General features: G+C 53.5%; 1 protein-coding gene across 1 annotated transcript; it reads right to left on the bottom strand.

The window, feature by feature from the left end:
• Nucleotides 1–52: 52 nt before the first annotated feature.
• On the bottom strand, nucleotides 53–9,137 carry LOC126052447 (ectonucleoside triphosphate diphosphohydrolase 8-like). Its single transcript, XM_049833113.1, has 9 exons — nucleotides 9,015–9,137; nucleotides 8,110–8,227; nucleotides 7,418–7,568; nucleotides 6,181–6,340; nucleotides 5,112–5,345; nucleotides 3,788–4,060; nucleotides 3,186–3,296; nucleotides 2,377–2,514; nucleotides 53–2,117 (listed from the first exon to the last, which is right to left on the bottom strand). The coding sequence occupies exons 1-9, from the start codon at nucleotides 9,135–9,137 to the stop codon at nucleotides 1,935–1,937; spliced, it is 1,491 nt and encodes a 496-aa protein (XP_049689070.1). The 3' UTR covers nucleotides 53–1,934.
• Nucleotides 9,138–14,976: the final 5,839 nt, after the last annotated feature.

Genomic DNA, 14,976 nt, shown 5'->3' on the forward strand with positions numbered 1-14,976 from the left:
GGAGGGCATGGACACGTGGGGCAGGGGTGCAGTGCTAGTGGCAGGGGGACCACAGTGATGTGGGGTGGCTGGAGATGGTGGGACCAGTGGGTTGGGGAAGAGAGAAGGCGTGTCTGACAGCAACAGGCTCATCACAGGGCTGGTTGCAGCCTGCAGCAGCTACCCCATGTGGGGTGGATGTGTCCTGCCCCATCCTGGGACAAGAGCCTGAATTGCCCACAGCCACCAAGAGGGTGGTCAGACACTGGAACAAGCTTCCTAGAGAGGTGGTTGATGCCCCAAGCTTGTAAGCATTGAAGAGGCATTTGGACAATGCCCTTAATAACATGCTCTAACTTTTGATCAGTGCTGAAGTGGTCAGGCAGTTAGACTTGATGATCATTGTAGGTCCCTTCCAACTGAAAATTCTATTCTATTCTATTCTATTCTATTCTATTCTATTCTATTCTATGCCAGGGGCAGTGACAATGGGGCTGTGGGGGGAAGCTGGCCTGGTAGATGGGACTCAGACTCTGCCCAGGACTGGGAAGCCCATTGAAGTGGGGGATGGCAGCAGTCCCCTGCTCTCCCCTGAGAGGTTCCTCTCTGGTCCAGCTGCACTCTGTGCCTGGCAGACATCTCACCCTCCCTTTGCAGCACACAGGGCAATTTGGGAATGCTGCTGGGACATCTCAGGGGCAGCTCCCAGGCCCCTCCTTACATTTTGGGGGAGTCACACTGGTGGCCAGTGGATGGGTGAAGTGAGGACAGCCCAGCTCTCAGAAGGAAAAGGCCTGTCCTCGTGCCCTGCTGGCTCCTCTCCCAGGCCTGGCAGACATTGCAAGGTCTCCAGGGCCGTCTGTAGCACTGAGCAATGTTGACTCTCCCCTGAGTCCCTGTCATCACCAGCCCTTACCTGGGAAACAGAAACAATAAAATCGTAACTGTTCAGGAGCAAAGTAACAGGTATTTCCCCGTTCACTGCCTTTTACAATGTTTATTTGGATGATGAGAGCTGTGAGATGCCTGCCTTTCTGCAGAGACACCAAAGGTCAGCTTCTTGCTGCCGGAAGCCAAATAACAAGATGAATCATCCACAGGGCAGATAACAAATGGGCAGAACCAAAGGCAAGGCAAAGGTGCAATCATGGGCAAGACCCAGCTCAGACACATGCGCAGGGTCAGGGCAGGACTCGCAGCCTGCTGGAGTCTCAGCCTGACACCCACAGTGTCCAGGCCTGCTGCTGGTGGGACAGTCTGGTCTGCAGGAAGATACTCAGGAACATCAATCCCTTTATCCCAGAAGAAAAGGAAGATGAGGTGAGATGGACCCTCTGTGGATGCATGGACCATGCTTCTGATTTTGGATGCTCAATTTGCTTTCTGTCTGCAAGACCATCACATAAGCCCAAACAATACACCCTCAGGAGAGCCAGCTGGGGTACTGCGGAGCCTTACATGCCCTCACACTGGCAGACCCGGCAGTGGCCACTGGCGACTGTGGTCAGACCCAGCATTGCACAAAGCACCCTGTCACCAAGTGCCTGCAGCCGTGCACTAACAGCCTGGCACTGGGGAGCTCCTCCATGGCTGGGCTGGCTCTCCACAGCCCCATGAGCCAGTCGGTGGGACAGAGACCATATCTGTAACAGACATAGCAGTGTAAGGAGACAGATATGGATGGCTGAGGTTTCTGTGGGGCGTAGGCTGATCCCAGCAGGTCTCTACAGGAGCGGAGCTCCTCTGGAAACTTTACGTGGTGCCTAGCTGCATGTTGGGGGCAGTCCCATGGGAGGCCAGCCCTCGGTTTTCAGTGCTGTAGCAGTTAATGTGCTCAGCATCATTGAACCAGCCTCAGGCTGCCAGTCCTGCAGGCAGAAGTGCAGGGCACCACAGTGCAGACAGCCCTCCAGCCCTGACACGCTCCTGCCGGGCTCTGAAACACAGCCAGGCTCCTACACCCACAAGAGCAGGAGCAGGGCAGCAAGTCCCAAAGCAAGGGTGAGGATGATGAAAGTGACAGCCGCAGCCCACAGGGAAGGAACATGCCCCTTCATCCGCACTGGAGCCTCCGCCGGGATCATGTTGGTGAGGTTCAGCATGTAGCCCAGCGTCCAGCCAATGTCAGCTCTCCCTGCCTGCCCGAGGAGAGAGGGGACAATGAGTTAGTCCTGCAGAAAAGTCACACTAATGACACAGGGCCACCTACTCCTGCGCAGCCTGGGTGCAGTAGCAGAAACTGGGTGCACTAGCTGGCCCCACACCCAATGCCATGCGGGGATGTGGGGTAGGCAGGGCTTTCCGGACCATAGCTCTCATGGCTCCCCAATGTGGGAATCTGGCTCTTTTCCCCAGAACTGCCTCTACTCCTGCCCACAGGCTGGGTTTGCAGCCTACCTTCATCTGGAAGAAGATGTTGTTCCAGCTGGTCTCGTTGAACTTGTAGGCGTCGAGGAGGAGTGTGAGGATGTAGTTGGCATTGGCACAGTATTTAGGCAGTCGCTCGGGATTCTCTTCAGGGTAGCTAGAAGACAGCTGGAGGCGGGGGACATGTTTGGGGAGGAAGGGAAGTTATTTGCAGGCAATTTCTGTGCAGGGAAAATGCCCTGATGACTGCCACAAGAGAGGCAGTGGCTCCACAGCCACCAGCATCCAGGACAAGACTCCTGGACCAGGCAGGTATTTTGGACCTGTCCACACAGGGCAACTCCTCTGAGGAGGATTTACTCTCCACATAGAAACAGAGACGTATTGGAGTTCCTCCTTCCCCAGATTCTCCCATCTCAGCCTCATCATACAAGAGGCCCCTGCTTTTTGCCCCATGGTGGTCCTACCACATCTCTTGTCCTTATCCATCCCTGTTTGACTCCTCCCCAGAGTGGTGTCAGCAGCTGGCTCCCCTCTCACCATCCCCCAGGGCTCCAGCCCCACCTCCATCCCCAGCTCCTGTGCTGGTGGAGAGATTTTGCTGCCTTCACCTGCGCCAGCTGCCCCTTTCCCAGTGTTGCATGAGCAAGGAGGGCCCCCGAGGGTGGGTGCAGGACAGTCCTGGCTCCCGCACAGAGCTCAGGGATGGCTCTGCTGTGTAGGCCACAGCTCAGCAACCAGGGAGCCTTGCCCTGGGAGAGTCCCCACTCCTCTTCCCCCACCCTAGGACCCCTTTGCTTGTGAGGCTTCCCTATAGCCTCTCATTGTGGGGAACGTACGTCTTCCCAGCTTCTTGTGCAGAAATGCTTGATGGTCTCCCTGACAGTGGCCAGCGACTGTCCCTCGGTCAGGTTGAGAAACTTGAAGTTATAGTAAAAGGCAGAGAAGGCCTGAAAGGCAAAAGCCAGAAATGCTATTGAGCTACACTGGGGAAAGCCCCCCAGGCAGCTGCCCCTGTCTCCCTTGAAGCAGGAGGTGGGGTTTGTCTTTCACCAGGTTTGTATAGTGCCTTGTATAGTCCCAGGGCATCGTTGTCCATGTCCCAACAGAGATGATGGGCTGGGGATGTAAGTGCCTGCTGGCTACAGCAGCACATGGAGTGCAGGCAGACCCTTGCTTGAAGGCTGCTGGCTAAGCTGTCTTCTTTTGCTGAAAACGGGTTTTGACTAAGCACCTGTTTTATTAACATGGTCCCATTTGGAGAGCTGGCTAGGAAACCAGATGGCAGCAAACACTGGTGTGCCCTGGGGCGGTGGTAATTTGGGAGCTCCTTGCCCCCATTCTGCTGCAGGTAGGTGGCAGTGCCATGGGGCATGCAGGGACACGACAGCACCCGGGGCCATGGTCTGCCGTGGAGGTGGGAGGACAGTATTTGCCTTACAATGAATTGCCCGCTGACGGGGGGCTGGTAGACACCATCGAAGGTGCAGTCCTGGCTCTGGCCACACGCTGAGAAGTTGAACAGCTTCTTGATGGCAGCCAGGCACCCACTGGCATTGCCCCTGCCCTCCAGGGTCACATTCCTGTCGCCATGGGTCAGGCGTGGGTCGCTCTGGTTTGTGCAGGGGCTGGTGCGGAAGGAAGACAGCGAGACGGTTTCATTGTAGTCTTTTGGGTAGCAAGGGTGATCAATTCGCGTGCTGGAGAACGACTCCTGGGAATAGCAAAGTCACAGGCTGCAAACCCTCCTCCAAACCCTCTTGGCAGGCATGCTAGGAGGCAGGATTTACCCAGTGCTCCCCCCCAAAGCCATGCGTGCAGGCATCTCCCACCTCCTCAGCAGAGAAAGACCTTCCTGCTCTTTAATCCTGGTCTTGTTGGCCATCTGCAGTGCCAGCTGAGCTCAACATTAATTTATGCTCTCCTTTGTCTCATTCCCTCTCTCATGGACGCAGACCAATTTCAGGGACCCAGCATGCCTCTCCCCTGGCCAGCAGGATCACGATTTGGGGCATGCAAAGCCCTCTCCACCCCAGCTTTAGCTCTGCCTTTAGCTACAGACCCAGGCAGGGACACCACCTGGGACCTTCCTGGCTCTGCAGTATGAACAAACCCTTCTGGCTCACCAAGGCTGCTTCTCCTGGCAAGGTGCAGCTCCATGAAGACCATCTTCCCTCTGTCTTTCCATAAGATGGCCTGAGAAAGATCTCTGGTTCACTTTTCTTAGGTCCATGCAGTCACAGAGTAGTTGAGGTTTGGGGGGAGCTATAGGGTCCCTGTGCCAACCCCCTCCTTAAAGCATGACCAAACAGATCAGGTTGCTCAGAACCTTGTCCCATCAAGTTCTGAATATCTCCAAGGATGATGACTCCACAGCATTTCTGGGTCATATTCTGATATTTGACCATTCTTATTGTGAAAAACTTTCCCCCTGCATCTGGTTGGAAACTTGCATGTTCCACGTTGTGCCCGTTGCCTCTTGTCCTGTCACTTTGCACCTCTGAGATGAGCCTGGTCCTGTCTTTCCTACACCTTGTGCAGGGCAGCTGTGTACAGCCAGAAGATCTCTCTGGAGCTGCCCCTTCTGATGCTTCCCATGCTCCTTTCCACATCTGCCTACCCATGCTCCAAGGAATCTGTACCTGCTCTTAGTCCCTGGTGATGCCTCTCTGGAAGACCTTTGCCTGTTCTTATTTTATGCATTAACAAGTCTGTGGTTGGTATCATGAGACCAGAGTCCAATTAACCCCCAGTTCCCCTCTCACCACAATTAATTCCTTTGCCAGTCGCTTCAGCATCTCGTTCTGCCCATAGCAGAGGTAGCTGTGTGTGTAGATGTTGTAGTTATACCCATACAGCGTCAACTTGGAGGTGTCATTCCAGTTTATCACTGAACTTCTGGGCATAAAGCTGATTTGAGTGGATGCTCCTCCAAGATCCAGCGCCCCCAAAATGTTGGCTGCCTCTGGACGAACCCATGTGTGTGCTTTGGGGGAGTACTGCCAAGGCGAGACAGGAGAGGAAGAGGAGTAGTTCATGTCTGGGCTTACTTGCCCTGAGCAAAATTCTCATCCCATTGAAGTCAATAGGATTTTGTTACTAAATTCAACAGGTATTCAACTCAATTATTTCCGTACATGAGGCCCCACTGCCTTCCCTGCCCAACTAGCCTGGCCATTTATCAGAGCCAAGAACAAACAGAGATTGAACGGTCTGATGGTCAAGATGTGCCAACATGCTGTGGGCTTATGTGGCTCTGAGTCACCAGCCCCCGGACCAAAGTGCTGGTGGGGACCTGGCTTGAAGAGGCTGCCCTTCCTGAAGAGCAAGCTGCAGGGGCACTGGTGCAAGGGGAATGACAGAAATCCTCCAACAGTGCCTGCACAGGAGCCCAACAGTGCCAGCACAGCTCTCAGCTGTGGCAGCATGGGGATAGAGGGCGACAGGAAAGAGGTTTGGTTCAAGCTTCCTTCAGACTGGCACATTGAACCAAAATCGGAGTCTCCCGGCAGCACACAGAGATGGACATTCCCAGGGCAGTGAGACAAAGCCCAGCAGGAGCAAACGGTCCCCACTGGGCTGCATGGCCAACCTCACTGTCCCCAAGAGACCCTGTGTCTACATGGTGCGGACATGTGCCCTTAGCTCTTAACAGAGACACCCCCATTCCTGATTTCTTCCTTCTCTTTCGCTGTAGGTAAGCCTACAGTGCTTCTCCTAGATCATTCCTGAAACCTGTTAACCCTGATCTTTCCTTCTGCGCTAAGCAAGCTTAAGAAAAATCAGAAGAACTGTATTAGCAAGGAAGCAGTGAGTGCTTTGCCCTTCTCCCACCTTAGTGAAGGAGTCCAGCAGGTAGTTGATGGTGATCCAGCCATAAGCCCCCTCCTCCTCTCCTGTAAGGATTTGAGCCCCTTTGAAAGCCACAGGGTACTCTTGCATGGTTTTAGCAACTTCAGCCAGGACTTGATCTGCCACTGAGCTGTTCTGTTCCCTAAGAAGGACTCAAAGGTCAGGACACATACTCAGCTACATCAATACTACAGAGGAAACACATGGAAACAGTCTGGGTTTTCCCCAGTTCCACATACTCAATTTTTTTGCAACAAGCAGTTTGTGTGAGATGATATTTCCTGCTACATAACTTGTCAAAGCTGCTCATACAGCATAAATCCCGGTTGTCTAGACTTGGCATTACAAATCCAGGAGCAATAGCAATCTCTTCCCTCCAGTGCAGCTTGATCCCAGTCACATAAAGGTTTGCCAGGCCACCCTTCACTACCTAAGTATCTTCACAGTTCTGGAGGCCAGAGGTGATTGTGCTGCAAAACCCAGGTTTGAACATCACCCAGTGGCTGCACCAAAGCCAGGACTGGTTGCTGAGCTCGAGTGGATCTTTTAGGAAGGTGCCAGCCTGGTTTCAGACCTCTGAATGGGGAAGATGTCTTGGGGCTCCTGGCATGTGCTCGCACTCTGAAGTAAGTAGCCTTCAGGCTATGACCTGGCTCCTTCCCAGGGAAGGGGTCTGATTGCCAGAGCACAGAAATAATGTTAGATATCTGCAACCATAAAACCAAGAACCATGAAATGAAGGTTGACATTTGAAGAGAGCTAATACTGGCTGGTGAAAGTTAAGGGAAGGTTCTGCAGCACACTGTTGCCTCCTACCTCTGCCCCACTCCCCCACCAGCACCTATCCATCTGGGCAAATGGCACATCTCCTGGTGGCATCTCAACTCCCTTGTGTTTAAGGAATAATGAAGAGCAAACAAAGAGCTCTGAGAAACATTTCTTGCTTGGAACTGGGCATGCCATCTTGGGATGTGGGGTCCCAGGATGCCAACAGACACCTCTGAGAAGCCTCTCTGCCCCAGGGTCAGTCACTCAGGACAGCTCAGCCACCCGTGTGTCCCCACCAGGCTGCCTTCTCCCCACTCCCCAGTCACTTGCTCATGGCAGCATGAGAGCTGGGACCTCCTGGCAGCCTGGCTCCGCACAGGACACTGTGTCCTGGCAGTGGCTGCTTGCAGCTCTGTCACTGCTACATCACCCCTGCGCCCCACAGCGATACCTCAGTAGCCTCATGCCTGCTGTTGCTCCAAGATAAGCTGGGACATCCCTCTGTTTTGCAGCAGGAACAACCTTCAGGGCTTTATCCAGGCATTCCCTTAGGGAATCACCGGCTTTTGGGGGATCGTTGGCATAGCTTGATATGCCTTGCCCTGGAAGAGAGTCAGGCTGAGACAGGCTGACAGGAATGGCTGGGGACAGGGATGTGGGAGCAAGGGGGCACAGGGCAGTGCAGTCTGTCACCTCCTAGCAACAAAGGGTGCTTTTCCAGGGTCCCCTGGTCACCTGACACCTGCCTGACCCACACTTATGATCCTCTCCTATAGCCATCCCCACACCTCCCATGCTTTCAGCAGTGTCCCCAGCTCTATGGGTGAGACCTTCCCTGGCCAGGACAGCAGCCTGGGCAGCTGGTGGCAGTTGAAAATGGAGGAATGAATCCAGAGCAACACCAAGGTGCTTCAGTCCCACCAAGTGTGTGGGCACTACATGGTGCTGAGGGCTCTCCAGCCATGAGCGAAGCCAGCGGGGAGTCAGAGCCAACCCTGCCTGCAGGCAAGGGCTCCCCACCATGCCAGCCTGATGGACAGAGCTGCCCAGCGTGGGCAGGCCAGCAAGAGGAAGGGCCAGGTCATCCCACCCACCACATGAACACGCAAGGCAGCACTGAGCTCATGGCAGGGGGATACTGACCCTGGACCTCACAGGACAAGGTCTGGCTGACCACACCGGTGTCGTTCTCCTTGTCTGAATCCCACTCGTAGACAAACAGAGAGGTGTGAGACGAGCCTGCATCAAACACCATCCCATACTGGAAGGAAAAAACCAAGACATCACACTGGCAGGAGGAGCAGCAGCCTGGCCCTGGCCCCACCATGGCCCGGCCAGGGTGGTGGAGCCAGAGGATGCCCCCAAAAATATCTCTCTAAGGCACAGCTATCTGCACTGTGGCAGAGCAGAGCGGTGCCAGTGCGTGGCCTCAGCATGGGTATTTCTCATGGCAACTAAAGGAATTTTTCGTTCCCTCCCCTAAGGTCTGTGCAGCAATGCCAGCTCACACAAACATTTTCTTGGTTGTTTCCTCATGCTTTTTTATTTTCTTTCTTGGTTACATACCTTTTGTGTCTACACTGGCCCCACCCTGGGGTCAGGAACTCTCCCATTGCCAGTGCTCTCTGCTACCCCCATGGCTGCACCCAGCCTGGGCAGAGACTGGCAGGGCCACACCAGCCCCAGTCCAGGAGCACCCAGCCGTGCGCCTCTCCCCCATAAAGCCCTCCACGTCACCCTAGAACCATGCCAACCCTCTTTCGGAAGCCAGCGTGGGATGGCAAGCTGTAGGGGAGGGACGGGGAGGAGCCACGGTGCTTGTGCTGTGGTGTGAGTGAGTTAGGACAGACTGGTGGGAGCTGGCAGGAGCAAAGGCCATGAGGAGGTGCATTGCACTGCAGTGCGGTGCTCCGGGACGGCAGAGGAAGCGGGGCAGAGCTTTGTCCCACCCTCACCTCCTAACCCCGAAGATAAGCTGTTGTCTCTGAGCACCTGCCCGAGGTGACTGGTCTCTGCACTGGTGCTCGGGGACCTTCTTTTGGGCTCACCTTGACCGTGGGTGGCAGGGTGACATCTTCAATATCCACCAGGCTGAGAACAAGGGCAATGATGGAGAGTGCGACCAGCGCCCCAACGATGGCATTGGTGAAGTGTTTCTTGTGAGCAAACATTGTGGTGAAGGCTCCTGCAAACCCAAACACAGGAGAAAGGTGGTCAGACACAGCCAACACTGTGGGACCAACACTGGTCAGTGAGAGCTGCAAGAAGATCAGCTCCGAAAGCTATCCCCAGTCTGACGTGCTATCAAGCTGTGTAACTCAGAAACCCTGGTGGATAATCAGATCCTTCCCTGGAAAAAGTAATATTAGGACAAAATAGGGGGTGGGGCTGGAGGAAAGAGGGGTTGATAGCCCAGAAGCCTGGCATAGCCATGATGGGATTGCAACAGTCGTCCAGGTCCTGCACCCACTCCTGCTCAGCTCACCACTACTGGGAAGGATCAGGTCCAGAAAGAGCAAAAGAAACACTGTACCAAACAGAGAAGAGCATGGGAAATTGCAAAAAAACCTCAACATGAGATATTGTAGAAGGGAAAGGTGATTTTATTTTACAAGATGTAAGCAAGGTCAGCTCACCTGCTGGCACTCCCAGACCTGTGCACCCAGCAGCACCCAGACGTGTGTGCTGGGATGGGATCGCTTGAAGCTGGCTTGTGAGTCCTTGCTGCAGCTCTGGGCTCCTCTGCTGCTGGCAGCAAACCCAGCTTGGACTTGCCTTTTATATCCTTTCAAAGCAGACACTGCTCGAAAATCTTTTCCCCATTATTTTATCTCAGACCTCATCAGCCTTAGGCAAAACTCTTGAATATCAGTTGTCTTGTTTGTCTTACAGGTGGTTTATGGCTCAATTTGGCATCTTCCCGACACTTTATCTTCAGTGAATTAGTTCCTTCCCCTCATTTGAATGAAATCACACATAGGAGCCCTGCAACAATTAACACACACCTCTCCTTTTAACCCTTGCCCCCCCCTGCTTCTTTGTGCTTTTATACACACACTTTGCTCTCACCAATCTTGATAGTTCCATCAGGAGTCTCTACAAGGTCTGTGAGAGGTGAGAGTGATACTTCCAGTATCCAATGCCCTGAAATCACACACAGAGTAGCAGGTGCCTTGTTAATAAGTTTTATTACAATGAGAAGGAAAATCACACAAGAGGAGGAGGATGGCCCTGCCAGTGGGGTCTAAGCAACGCTCACTGAGCTTTGCCAGGGGAGACCGGAGAGGCCAAGAGGGCCAAGACATCATCATGGCTCAGCTGGGACTGTGGTCACCCCTTTCCCAAGTGTGACCCAGTTTTGAGCTGCTCCTGGGCTGGGGGTCCCTGCAGACATGGGGACCCCAAGGAGCGCCAGGGGAGTGGGAAGGACTCAGGTCCTCACAGCCCCCAGCTCTGCCAGCAGCCTCCCATCACTCTGGGCATGCATTCAAGGCTCAGTGGCGCAGGCAGGGTATCTGTCGTGGTTTAACCCCAGCCAGCAACTAAACACCACACGGCCGCTCACTCACTCCCCCCCATCCAGTGGGATGGGGGAGAAAATCAGGAAAAGAAGTAAAACTCGTGGGTTGAGATAAGAACAGTTTAATAGAACAGAAAAGAAGAAACTAATAATGATAACGATAACACTAATAAAATGACAACAGTAATAATAAAAGGATTGGAATGTACGAATGATGGGCAGTGCAGTTGCTCACCACCCACCGACCGACACCCAGTTAGTCCCCAAGTGGCAATTCCCCCACCCCCACTTCCCCCAGTTCCTATACTAAATGGGATGTTCCATGGTATGGCATACCCCGTTGGCCAGTTTGGGTCAGCTGCCCTGGCTGTGTCCTGTGCCAACTTCTTGTGCCCCTCCAGCTTTCTCAATGGCTGGGTGTGAGAAGCTGAAAAATCCTTGACTTTAGTCTAAACACTTCTTAGCAACAACTGCAAACATCAGTGTTACCAACATTCTTCACATACTGAACTCAAAACATAGCACCATACCAGCTACTAGGAAGACTGTTAACTCTATCCCAGCTGAAACCAGGACAGTATCATACCCCAGCCAGAGAGCCCTGGTGTTGTCCCACAAATGGGGTTCATTTACCTGGTGTGCAAGCCAATAGCACACAGAGTTGATGTATTTTTAAATTAATTTCATTGATGTGCATGAATGGGCGCCTCTCTCAAGACAGCATAGCTTTGTCTCAAAAATCTCCACATTTATATACTTAAGTAATACATATTCATTATTATTTCCCTTAATGATTAGCTCTTTCTTCTTCACCTCTCATGTAAATTAGTGCGCAGACTGTCTTCTTTCTTCATTGTCTTCTTTTGAGTAGGTGGTATCATTTGAGTAGGTGGTCAATGAGTCGGTGGTCACCATCTCCCCCTGCAGGAATTACCTTTTACCTACTTCTTCCTTAATCTTGGCAGTTCCAAGCAGTTCTTCAAGGTTTATTGACCAGACCACAATCCATTACCTTCTCTGACATAAACATAAAGCCTCATTGTCTAATAGCTAGTTCCTAAACCCTAAATCATGTCTAGTTATTGTTTCCCTATTTTAAATATTAACTGATGGTGGCTGTACACAGGACTTTAGCAGTTCCCTGGTTATTTCAATCATATTATACATATTAATTGATAACACCAGCACCCCTGCCCTGGGATGAGGAGAGCTGGTGGACCCGGGTATGTGCCCTCTCTGGGGGATACAGAGAAGCTGCTTCCTCATGATTCAGCTCCCTGATAAGAGGTTGCCAGGGCTATCACAAGGGAGATCTTGATGGAAGGATTCAGTTCCCAGCTGCCTTATCTCAGCTGAGTCAAACACAGCGATGCCAGAAGGGAAATGGGTGCTGGGCAGCCCTCATTGCATGTGACCTTCCCAGCGCGCTTTTCCCTGCAGCCAGAGAGATGGTGGTTTCAGAGCTCCTGCTGTGTGCACTGAAAGTACCACCTGTGAAATCGGGGGTGCAGCAGTCCCTGGGTGCTCTCTATCTCAGGTCACATCTATCTGCAGCTTGCACTGAGCTGGGTGCCTGTGCCATACCCTGCTGCCAGCTGGCCAGAGGTCAGACCTCCAGGCCAGTCCCTCTTCCCATGGCAATCTCCTCTGAAGTGGTTTGTGTGCTGGTGGGGTGGTTGCCTGGAGCCCAGAGGGTGCCACCACTCCTGCATTCCCACCTCCACAAAACACATAACCTTTGGACTCACATGGCTTCACTGGAAGGGTGTGAATGAGTGTCCGCTACCTTCCCAGGTCTGGAAGTCCCCTGTTGACTGCAGAGTGGCTGGGCCAGGGCTGTCTTGAGCAAGGGGGACTTGTCCCCAGGAAGGACAGAGAGGCATCGACCAGCCCCGGTCCCTCCTGGACATGCAGCACTGTGCGGTGTCTGTGTGCACACAGAGACAACCAAACCCTCTGGCTCCTGCCTCCAAACCTGGGCTAAGCAACTCTTCAGTTGATCCTTCTGCAGTAAAGAAATAGTTCTAGAGGTTACGTGATAATATCTTAATTGCCTCTCCCACCAGAAGGACCGGTAATGATTTCCCAGCTGAGAGGGAGCTGTGATTTCCCTCAGCTTGCAGTGACTCCATCCACTCATCCCAGGCAGTGGGACTTTCTGAGCTGCCATTTCTGACTCCGTTCCCAGGAATTTGTGTCTCTTTGCCAGGCTCAGCCTTTTGGCAAACCTGCAGCCACCAGCCTGGAGCAAGCCCAGCTGGGAATGGCCCTAGTCCACATGAACACAAGAGCAGCAAAGGACAGACCTTGCTGGGAGTAAGCTGACACAACAGTGACTGGCCATGGTGCATGGCACAGTCTCCTGGGCTGCCAAAAGAAGAGACAGATGGGAGTGCCCCAGGTCTGCATCCAGCCTGGAGCTTGTCCCAGTAGGGAACTTGGGTGCAGCTGGGGCCACAGGCCAAATGCAAGCTTTGCAATGCTTCCAGGTCCACCACTGCAGCTTCTGAGAGCAACGGACCCCTCATGAACATGGTGAGTGGGACAACGCACTCAGGCAGGTGGAGATGTGTGCCATCAGAGGGACACATGTCCCCATGTCCCACCCATGGTCTGTGGCCCCACCTCAGGGATCAGGTCCCTCGAGGAGCTGTATTCACTCCAAGGGAGCCTCAGAGAAGCCCTGGTGCTGTGGAGCTACAGGAGCCCTCAGCCACATCTTCCATGCACCTTGTCCTAGCAAGGATGACAGGACCAGACTCAGCCCGGCTCCTGAGATGGGCACAGCCCCAGAGGGTTGGAGATCGGGGCCAAGCTGGTGAGAGTGCCCTGCGGACACCACTGAGCACAATATGGGCAACCGCACCCAGCAGTGCTTTGCTCACCATGAAAGCAGTGTTTGTGGTGCACCGGTTCCTTTTAACATGGGCAGATGTGTCTGTTCCCTGCACAGCAGCTGTACACCTTGCAGCCATGAGCGTGGCCAGGAGACATTCCCCATCTGCCGGAGCCCTTCATCCACCTCCTGGGGTCCTGAGCATCCACATTCCTCTTGGGAGGAAATGTTGGATATGCAAAAGCAGGAGAACCAGTTTCCCCAGCACTTTCCTTGAGAAAACAGCCTGTCTGGGTGCAGAAGGCCTGGCAGGGCTCCGGGCAGAGCTGCAGGATGGGGCTGTGCCGAGGCAGAGGGCATGTGACACCACTGGGTCTGGGCAGATGGGTTGAGGAAGCTCTGGTTTCAAGGGAGATCTTCCATCTGCTGTAGCTCTCCTTCTCCCTGAAACCCAGCGGGAGCTGCAGGGCTCTGAGCTGCCCTGGCTGAAGGGGACCAGGAATCCCCATTCTCCCACCACCCACTTTCCTTGGGCCCATCTGCCATCCTACAGACTCCCACGGGCTGGGCTGGTGGATGAACGTGGATACAGGGGTGGGAGCCAGGACAGAGGCTTTGCTGGGAGTGGTAATATAATCTATAAATAGTTCAGCTAAAAAAATCCGATAAAAGTTAGTACTTCTTCAGTTTATGCTAGATATTCCTGAGCCAAGTCACAGGTAATAGCTTAATAACTTTGTTGACAAAATCCTCCCTGCAAAAGCTTTAGGGCAACAGAAAGATAGTGCTGGGAGGAAGCATGGCAAGCTGGGAGGGAGGCAGAGCCCATGAACCCCTATGGAACGAGGCAAAAGGCTCGCTGGAGAATGTCTTCCCAAACCTGCATCATATTCCCAGCACATGGCATCACACACAGCCCCTCTTGCACCCACGCCTGCTCCCTTTGTGGGCTCCCACAGAGGCCCCTTCTCTTTCCACCTTGACATTCCAGGGGGGAGAAGGCTGTTTCCCTTCTCGCCCGTGCCTGCCCCATGTGCAGCACCCTGCACTTCTCCCAGGCAATGCTGCCCAGCTGGGCTCTGGCAAGGTGACTACACCCTGTCTCCATGCCACATACAGTCTGGCCCTCAATTTTCTTCAGATAATCCCACCCAAAGGGGTGTCTGTGTTAAAATGTGGGCTGGGTCTCAGGGTGATGTGGTGCCCGAGCGTGGAGCATCACAGGACCTGGAAGAGCCATGGGGTGCCTGGCCCACAGGAGCACCCGCTCTCACGTGGGTCCCCTCGGGTCCTCGGTGCTGATGAGCCCCAGCCCTCTTTGCCTTCAGGGATGTGCTCTGCTACTTGCTTATAACTGAAAAAGTGACCTAAATGTCTCCTTCTTCTGACTGCAGGTAAACAAATCTGCTATGGAGAAGTATGGCTAGAGTAAACACACACCCCTATTTGATCTGCTTTTGACATATATTTCCCTGTGGCCCCTTGAAATGACTCTTCAAGACCCACAAGGAAGTTGCGCAGCTGGTGTGGAGGCTCTGCAGGGTTCAAGCCCAGCCATTACTGCCAGTCACTGAGATGACTGGTGTTTGTGAAATGAGATCACCTCCATTGCTAACATCTTCCCTGTGCCTTCTGAAAGGAAACCATCCTGACT

Source organism: Accipiter gentilis, chromosome 29, assembly GCF_929443795.1.
Source record: "Accipiter gentilis chromosome 29, bAccGen1.1, whole genome shotgun sequence".
In the NCBI taxonomy this organism is placed as follows: domain Eukaryota; kingdom Metazoa; phylum Chordata; class Aves; order Accipitriformes; family Accipitridae; genus Astur; species Astur gentilis.